The sequence below is a fragment of the Amaranthus tricolor genome, chromosome 10, assembly GCF_026212465.1.
Source record: "Amaranthus tricolor cultivar Red isolate AtriRed21 chromosome 10, ASM2621246v1, whole genome shotgun sequence".
Taxonomy (NCBI): domain Eukaryota; kingdom Viridiplantae; phylum Streptophyta; class Magnoliopsida; order Caryophyllales; family Amaranthaceae; genus Amaranthus; species Amaranthus tricolor.
The window spans coordinates 13,456,019-13,466,149 of NC_080056.1; the positions used below are offsets into that span (position 1 = coordinate 13,456,019).

At 31.5% G+C, this 10,131-nt stretch overlaps 1 protein-coding gene across 1 annotated transcript in view; it reads left to right on the forward strand.

Moving 5' to 3' along the window:
• Positions 1 to 1,238: 1,238 nt before the first annotated feature.
• LOC130825959 (cysteine-rich receptor-like protein kinase 15) overlaps positions 1,239 to 10,131 on the forward strand; it is a gene marked incomplete in the record, with an annotated part of 23,798 nt that continues 14,905 nt past the window's right edge. The window contains 2 exon segments of the mRNA XM_057691415.1: positions 1,239 to 1,754; positions 2,062 to 2,551. Coding sequence (XP_057547398.1) covers positions 1,449 to 1,754; positions 2,062 to 2,551 — 796 coding nt within the window.

A 10,131-nucleotide genomic window follows, 5' to 3' on the forward strand; every position in this document is an offset into this window, starting at 1 on the left:
AAATGGTAATAAAATTTAGTGTAATATTGGAGTAAAAAATCTCTTAACAAGTTTATGGTCATGTTTGTTGTATTTTAATTATCTCATTTTATCCTTAAAATTTATTCCAATTCATTACCATTTAGAGATCTGGTATTAGGTGGTAATAAAAGGTTATGATAAAAAAAATTTATTATTATCAACTTTTAATAATCATGGGAATGAGAAGATACATTTTATGAAAATTTCAATACAAACCAATCCTTAACCTCCATTTAATACTAACAAAATGATTTTGCATCAAGTGAACCTAGCTTCTAAATGGGCAAAGATTGGTATTTTACCATCATTTTCTAATATGATTAACTTAATCTTTTAGTTGTGTTTATTTGTATAAATGACAAAAAATTACTATTTTCCATCTCATTCATTTTCATTTGATTTTAAGTAAAATGTTTTGCAGTTGCGTGTGAAAATAATTTACACATCATCTTCTATTTATTTCTATCCCAAAGAGACTACAATTCCTTTTCTCATTTATTTTAATTTCTAACTCTGTCCAAATTTAGTAAAATAAATGAAAGGGTTAAGATTAAATTGTATTATTCACAAAGAGAATTACATATTCTTATATTACAAGAGGCTACAGCTATACATAAGTAAATAAGGGAAGCAAATATACTAGTATATAAACTAAACAAAAATAAGAGAATATATTCTCTTATAGTTAAGCAAAATAAAGTCAAAAGATATGAACTAATATAGGCTGAATATCCGTGAATATTGGATGAGGAATAATATCAAGGTCAAAGATTTTATCTTGTAGTATCCTTAATAATAAAAATCGTGAATAAAAATCTTAGATTAGCTTAAATTTTTTTATTATTTGCCCAAATAAAAAAAATGATCAAATAAAGCTATCTAGAAAAAATAAGTAGGTAAATTTAAGTAGAAGAAGTTGAATAGTACTCCTAGACTCCTAGTGTTGTACGTACTTATACTCCCTCCGATCTTATGAATTAGTCCCATTTCCTTATTTGGCAAAACCTTTGAATTAGTCTCATTTCTATTTTTGGCAATCCTTTTTTACTTAAATACCCTTAGTTCACACAAGTAATTACGAATATACCCCCATATACCTTCCTTACCCAACTACCCTTCACTACTTATCCTTCACTACTTACCCTTTACTATTTACCTTTTTAATGGATCCCACACAATCCTTAATATCCGTGCCCAAGCAAATGGGACTAATTCATAAGATCGGAGGGAGTATTAATTTTTGGTTGAATATTATTGTAAACTTATTGACTATAACCATCCTTTTAATAGTCAAACAATAAGACAGAAAACTAATTGAACATAACCAAAATTCACACCTCATTGCCTTACCAAACCAAGTAAAACATTTCAAAATACATCCATCATTCATCTCTATATTTTCTAATAAAACAATTTCAAATTAAATCATGTTTTTTATTTTGATAATAATATTATGTTTGCTTAAAACCTCAAATTCATCCTTTCCTACAACTATAAACTACACTCAATGGGATTGTTACAATTCATCAAACTACCTACACAATAGTTCCTATGAAACCAATCTAAACAATCTTGTTTCAAACCTAATCACCAATGTGTCATCAACCAAAAACGGGTTCTTGACTCACAAGCAAGGCCTAGATAATCAAAACCCAACTTATGGTCTAATTTTGTGTCGAGGCGACTTAGATCCCGGCCAATGCCATGATTGTATTCAAATTGCTACAAAAGAAGTAACTCAATTGTGCATGTCAAGAGACCAACTCAACCAAAAGCTTAAGCTTTTGGTTGAAGCCCCAGGATATGTTATATACTCTAACACGCCCCCTCACACGAGAGCCCTTTGGGCTAGAAGTGTGGATGCAACACATGTTCTCCTCATACATGGTGCTCAATATTCCACTTTGAATGAGGGGTGGTTGAGATTCGAACCCGTGACCTTTTTGTCACATTGGCTTCTGATACCATGTCAAGAGACCAACTCAACCAAAAGCTTAAGCTTTTGGTTGAAGCCCCAGGATATGTTATATACTCTAACAGTGCAAAACAAAGAAACAAGCCATAATTTGGTTGGAAGGTTGCATGTTTCGTTACTCAAACCAATTTTTCTTTTCTCTCCTACAAGAAAATCCCTTTAGATTTATGTATAATAATGAAAGTGCTTCAGTGATCCAAGAAAATGTGCAAAATTGGACAGATCTGCTGGAAAGTACCATAAGTGAAGTGATATCTAATGCAGCTGCCGGCGACAGTACCGGTAACAAATATGCCACTAAAGAGGCATACTTTGCACCCATGAAGCAATCTTTGTACACTTTGGCTCAGTGTACCCCCGGTTTGACGACAGAAAATTGCTCTAAGTGCCTTAATCAAGCAGCTTCGGAGTTTTATTCGGTTTTGAAGAAAGGTGGATTGGTTTTATTACCTAGCTGTAACATTAGGTACGAGTTATATGAGTTTTATAAGATTTTGAATTTGATTCAATCACCATCTTCATCTCCGACTACGAATATTTCAAGATCATCTACGGGTATGTGATTGCTTTTCCTTTAATTTTGTCTAAGAGTCAATTCTTTTAGGTTATGTTTGGAGCATGCATTTCATTTTAATAAATTTTGATTATGAATTTATTAATGAAAAATTTGAGAATGACAAGGTTTGAGAAGTCATTCTCAAATTCTCATCTTAAATCACTTTTATAACAATAGTGAATTTGACTCAAATCTAAAATTTAAATTTTCTTTATTTATCAAACACTAAATTTGAGTCAAATCTATATTTTCAAATAAAATCATTATTTCTAAACATAGTATTAGTTTATATTTGAGATCAAATATTTCATTTTAAATTGTGAATTTAAAAATGAGAAAGTACGAGTAATCATCTTCAAATTCTCAATTAACAACCTTTAAAATAATGTTTAAATAGACTCAAATTTAAAATAATCTTTGATAAGAATATTTCGAAAATAACTTAAATCAATTATTTTAGGCAAAATGTTAAAAAACTACCTAGTATATGCCCCATTTTGCAAAAAACTACCTTAAATAAAAATTTTTGCAAAAAACTACCATATATAATACAATTGTTTGCAAAACACTACCTTATAACGGATTGTGGCCTTTGACCGCTATCTTTGACCGTTGACCCGCATGTGAGACGCACGTGATACATTACTGTATTTAATTTTAATTTTTATTTTTTTTAATTTTTGTTTTTATTTTTATTTTTATTTTTTATTATTATTATATTTTAAAAATAAAATAAAAAAATTAATAATAATAAAAATTTAAAATAAAATAAAAATAAAAACAAAAATAATAATAATAATAATAATAAAATAAAAATTTTTTAAAAAATTTAAAATAAAATTATTTTTTTTTGATATTTTATATTTATTATTATTATTATTATTATTATATTTTTTTAATTATTTTTATTATTATTATTATTATTTTTGAAAATAAAAAAACAATAACAATAATAATAATAATTTAAAATAAAATAAAAATATAAAGAAAAGTAAAAAAGAAAAAATAATATATATAAAAATAAAATAAATTTAAAATAACTAATTTTTTTAATATTTTTTTATTATTATTGTTATAATTATTATTTTTTTTATTTTTAATTTTAATTTTATTATTATTATTATTATTATTATTATTATTATTTTATTTTTTTTAATTTTAATTATTATTATTTTTTTTATTTTTGTTTTTATTTTTATTTATTATTATTATTATTATTATTATTATTATTATTATTATTATTATTATTATTATTATTATTATTATTATTATTATTATTATTAATTTTTTTAAAAATAAAAAAAATAATAATAATAAAAATTTTAAATAAAATAAAAATAAAAATAAAAGTAAAAAAAATAAAAATTAATTTTATTTTAAATTTTTTTAAAAATTTTTATTTTATTTATTTTATTATTATTATTGTTATTTTTATTTTACTTTTGTTTTTATTTTTATTTTATTTTAAATTTTTATTATTATTATTATTTTTATTTTTTTTAAAAAAAAAAATAATAATAGTAATAATAATAATAATAATAATAATAAAAATAAAAATTAAATACATTAATGTATCACGTGCGTCTCACATGCGGGTCAACGGTTAATGATAGCGGTCAAAGGCCACAATCTGTTATAAGGTAGTGTTTTGCAAACAATTGTATTATATAAGGTAGTTTTTTGCAAAAATTTTTATTTAAGGTAGTTTTTTGCAAAATGGGGTATATACTAGGTAGTTTTTTAACATTTTGCCATTATTTTATGCCCTATTTTGATTGATACATTTCACAGTCATCATCAAAGGAGTTAAGAATGGAAGGGCGAAAGGAAAATAATCCTCTCGGTAGGCTGTACGAATTAAGCCATTGTCACAACTCACTAGAGTGAAACATAAACCCTTTAATCATTATTTCAGCTCATAATTTTTACGAGTATTTAAGTTTTGTGCAATTAGACATCTTTTACATGTTTAGAATTATATTCGGATATCAAAGAAGCTGAGTTGTATCTGACCATGGGTGGGTGGTGCAAAGGCCGAGGGCCTCATATTTCAGAAACTAGGTAGGTTTAAATTTAAAAAGAAAAAAGCAAAAAATTACAAGTGGTGGTGAAATATTGTTGGCAAAGAAAATTAATTATCTGACAAATACATTAAATGAGACAGAATTATACGTATGTTTCTCATAACAAAATGGAGACTCTTCATATGTTACATATGGTTTCAAGAAAAATGGAAAACTTTTCAAATACTCTACAATTTCAAGAAAGAAATGGGCAAACTTCCATATTTATCTGGCTAAACATAAATTTCGAAAGATCTTACAAACTAATTTGAAGATTGAGATCAATTCGAGCATTTTTCAATGCTAAATTCCTTCTGTCATTATCTTCTATCCTAAAGCTTTAATAGTGTTGGATAATTTAGAGTATCAAAGTGTACAAGTCTTAAGTATACGATGTATACTAAGTTATAAAGGTTTAATTATATTTATAAGTTCCAATTATACTAAAGTTTAATTTTATGAAAATTTATTGGCAAGTACTATGAAAATAGTTGGGCCAATAAGATTACAAAATAGAAATTTTATAATTAAGGATAAGAGGATAAAAATCCGTGTAAAAAAAACAAGAAAATAAAGGAAAAAAACAATATGGAAATAAGATTTAGAAGTCATGACTTTAATAAAAGTTAGTGGATGATGGGCTAGTTGATTTGCCTTGTCCGCAAGTTAATTGGGCCAATGAAACTTTTAAATTGCAATCAAAATCTGAAAATTTGAAGAACATAAGCAAAAAAAAAAAAAAATTAATTAAATAAACTAAGAATCAAACTAATTCCAAAAATAAACGTGAAAATTTCAAACCTGTGGTTTGGAGCTGTTCGCAGTTACCATAAAAGACAAATAAGTTGTTCGCAGCAGTTTATTTGTCTTTTATGGCTGTTCGTAGTTAGTAACTGCGAACAACTAGTTAATTTTTTTTTCCTTTATTTTTGAGTTGTTGTTTGTTGTATTTGCACTAGAGATATTAGAATAGATAATTACAAGTCGATGTATCTTTAAGGCGGCATGATTCGTCGCCAATACTCCAATCATTCATAAGTCAAAGTTTGGAGGTTATGACAAAGTAATTAAACATATATATACAATAAAATATATACACATGTTTGAATTGTACAACTCAATTAAAATATATATATATATATATATATATATATATATATGTACATAGTCGATTCAAATACACAAAAGAAAAACATTAATGCTCACGAACCCTCATCTACCCTATCCAACTGAGTTGGTCTCCTTCGCCTCCTACAATAGTAAGAGAGGTTCGGGTGTCGCTCTGGCAGTGCAGGGGACTGGTACTGTGATGGCTGTGATGGCCCAGCCTGCGAGGTCCCCGCAGCGTCAACGGGGTATGAGTGATCCATCTCCTCCAAATGGTAGTCATAAGCAGGAGATGAGACGTGCGTATGGGCTCTAGTCGTTGCGGACTCTGCAGTGACTTCCGGTGTGAAGTGCTGGAAATTGGAGGGGTACTGGGCTGCTGAGGCAGGCCCAGTAGGGGGGAGAAGTAGGGGAGGGAGATAGATGAGTTGGGTCGGATAGAAAGAGAGGCCCAGTGGCAATAGGTTGGCAAAGGGAGAGGGGATTAGGAGTTGGGCTCAGAGAACAAGTAGGCCCAGAAGGTGGTGTATGGACTGTTTTGAGCAAATGAAGGGGAATATTAGCATCTAAAAATTGGTAGTTTGGAGAAGATGAGGAAGGTGTTTGAGCAAAAGGAAAGGTGGCCTCATCAAAGAGAACATGCCGAGATATAATGATTTTACGAGATGAGAGATCATAACACTTGTAACCCCTATGAGAAGATGGATATCCTAAAAATACACATGGAGCGGAACGTGGTTGTAGCTTGTGGATAGTGGTAGAGGGAAAAAGAGGAAAACATAAACACCCAAAAACCCGTAAATGAGTATATGTAGGAGCTTTACGATATAGGACATGAGTGGGAGTGAGATTACCAAGAATTTTAGATGGAAGGAAATTGAGGAGATAGGTGGCCGTGTTTAAGGCGTGAGGCCAAAAAGACGGGGGAAGGGAAGCTAGGATATAGGACATGACTGTATAGTTTGTGTAATTATGTGCTTCACAGTTTGTCGATGTATACCAATTTTTTCGAACATGAACGTTAATTGACAAACTATATGTAGTATGCTTCAGTTCTAATGTCATTCTCATTAATTTTATAATTGATCTTATTTTTGCATATTATTATAATATTTGGCTTAACTTTTTTTATTATTTGAGGTGTATAAATAGATATAAGAATAAGCTAAGTATGACAATTAGAATAGTTACATATTAAACAATGTATTCTAGGAACATTAACATAATAAAATCTAAATATTTTATTCTATTAAATATTAAAATATCCTACTCTATCATACCCCCGCAGTCGAATCAGGAGGTTTACGGATGCAAAGAGTGGCATGGAAGTCATCAAATAAAATCTTATGAAGGCTCTTAGTAAAAATACCTGCAATCTGATACCGGGAAGGAACATGAAGAATGCAAACTTCACCTTGTTTCACTTTTTCTCGAACAAAATAAATATCCATCTCGATGTGTTTGGTGCGTTGGTGGTGAACAGGGTTGCCAGAAAGATAGATTGCACTTATATTATCCTAATAAACCAAGGTGGCCTTCATAAGAGGACAACACAACTTAAGAAGTAAATTACGAAGCCAACATGTCTCATAAACAACATTTTCAACACCGCGATACTCTGCTTAAACACTAGACTTAGACAAGGTGGGTTGCCATTTTGATGACCAAGAAATGAGATTGTCCCACAGAAAAACACAATAACCAGAGGTGGAATGACGAGTGTCAGGACAACCACCCCAATCAGCATCTTATAAGATAGTAAGGAGGAAATGGGAGATCTATACAACTGAAGACCATGACCAAGAGTACCTTTAAGGTACCGAAGAATGCGATGAAGGGCAGCCAATATGTTCAACTTTTGGATCATGCATAAAGAGGCAAACCTATTGTACAACATAAGAAATATCGAGCCTGGTAAAAGTGAGGTATTGAAAAGCACCTGCAAGAGCACGATACAGAGTAGGATCTGCATAAGGAGTGTCGGAGGAGGCACTAAGCTTGCTAGTAGTAGCAGCTGGAGTAGGAGTAGATTTGCAATCAGTCATACCAACATAGTCTAAGATATCTGCAGCATATTTAGATTGAGAAAGAAACAAACCCTGAGCATAATGTGTCACTTCAATCCCTAAAACATAGCTCAAGGATCCAAAATCCTTCATGGAAAATTCAACACTCAACTTAGCCATGATAGACAACCGAAGAGCATCAGAAGAAGTAGTAAGGGTAATATCATCAACATAAAGAAGCAAGTAAGCAGCATCATGGCCATTAGAGTAATTAAACAAAAAATTATCACAAATACAATTCCGAAAGCCAATACTAGTCGTAAATCGAAAAAACACTAATACCAAGTTTGAGGGGCCTACTTAAGGCCATACAGAGATTTTCGTAACCGACAAACATAATCTGGGTGAATAAGATCACGAAAACCCATAGGCTGATGCATATACACCGTCTCATTAAGGTGACCATGCAGAAACACATTTTTAACATCTAGCTAATGAATGGACCAAGATTATGCTAGAGCAATTCTGAGAATAACCTGAATAGAGGCCGGTTTGACAACCATACTAAAAGTCTCATCACAATTAGTAGCATCTCGTTGAGACTTAACATCTCCTACCAAACGAGCTTTATATTGCTCAAAAGACCCATCAGAATGTGTCTTATGTCAAAAAAGCCATAAAGAACGAATTTAGATTGGCATTAGATGGACGTGGAACAAGCTCTTAAGTATCATTCTCAATGAAAGCATCATATTCTTCTTGCATAGTACGTTTTCAATTCGGGTCTCGTAGGGTACTAGGAGGGTTTTTTGAAACTGGAGATGGGGAAGAAGAAATGACAAGAAAAGCTTGAGAAGAATATTTGGGATTAGGCTTGTAAATCTTGTGTTGACTACGAGTAGTCATGCAAAGAGGCACAAGAGCTGGGTTAGGGATGTGGTGTGGCTAAGAGGGAGAGGTGGTAAGATTGTGGACTATGGTAGAGAGTTGTGCTTGGGGCGGGATGCAGCCCAGCGAAGACGAAAGGAGGATTAGGTGATCTGGGAGAGGCAGGCCTTAGCTCGTTAGTAGCAGACTTGAGAGGAGTGGGCTGACACGAAGAGGGTGGCCAAAAAGGAAGTGAAGTGTGATGGATAGCTTGGAATGTCCACAAATCACTGTGTATTATATCAACAGGCATAGTACTATGAGAATCGGAAGAAAAGAAAAGGTAATTTAATCTATTTGCCCATGATACAGGAGTGACATATTAAACATGGAGGTTTGGGACAATCATTGGACAAAGAGACACCTAGAGACTGTAATATATCATTTCACGGATGGCCTAAACGGGAATGCCAAACACTAGTTGAAATAGTAGATAAAGCCATATCAGGGGAAGAGGTGGTAGATGGTGTTCTAGAGGTTAAGTTGAAAGGATAGATCACTCATACTGTTTCATCGAAGGATTTGATTCCCATCACCTAAAGTTTAGATAGAAAAAACAAGAGGGTCAAACTCAATAGATACATTATTGTCAGTAATAAATTTACCCATAGAAATTAAATTTTTGATGAGTTTAGGGACGTGTAGTACATTGTCAAGGGAGAGGGAGGGGTGTGGTTGAGCGTGCTCGTAACCATAAACTGGATCGTGTGACCATTACCAATAACAATAGCATTATTAAGATGATGTTGTAAAGGAAAATAATTATTTAATGTTCCTGGGGAATAGGTCATGTGGGATGTTACTTCGATATCCATGTAACATTTCGAATCCAGAGAATTAGAGAGAGATGTCATAGCATGATGAACAACCAGTGATGAAGGTATCACAATGTGCAGCAATAGAAAAAGAAGAGGCATTCAAGTAACAAGCATGGGCAACAATAGGATAGGCCCAAACTCCATAAGAAAGATAAGATGACTTATAATTAGAAGACCAAGATGCTTCTAAAACATTAGAAGGAGTAGTCATTTAGACATTATTAGGGAATAATTGTGGATGTTGAGCCATTATATTTGGCGAGGCAGATAAGACACCCACTGGAGAAATCTAGGCAAAAGCGTCATTCAAGGTGCGGCAACGGGGTCGGCGAACACCAAAGTAAGGAGATGCCGTGAGGATATAAGTAATTATTCTAAAACTATAACAAGTGATTATTTAAAATTTTGTATTTATTCACCCCGTCTTGTATGAGAGCGTCTCAATAAGAGAAGGGTCCACATAATTAGCGCAATTCTTTAATGATTATTTTAAGATCATAAGTGATCGTTTTAAGGTTATAAATAATCATCTATAACTATAAAAAGTGATTATTTAAAATTTTGTAAGTGATCACTTTAAGATAAAAGTATATATTGGGCCAGCCAAATAGAAATTGTCTCACCGTAAAACCATTTTATTTAAGAATTAATGCTATTT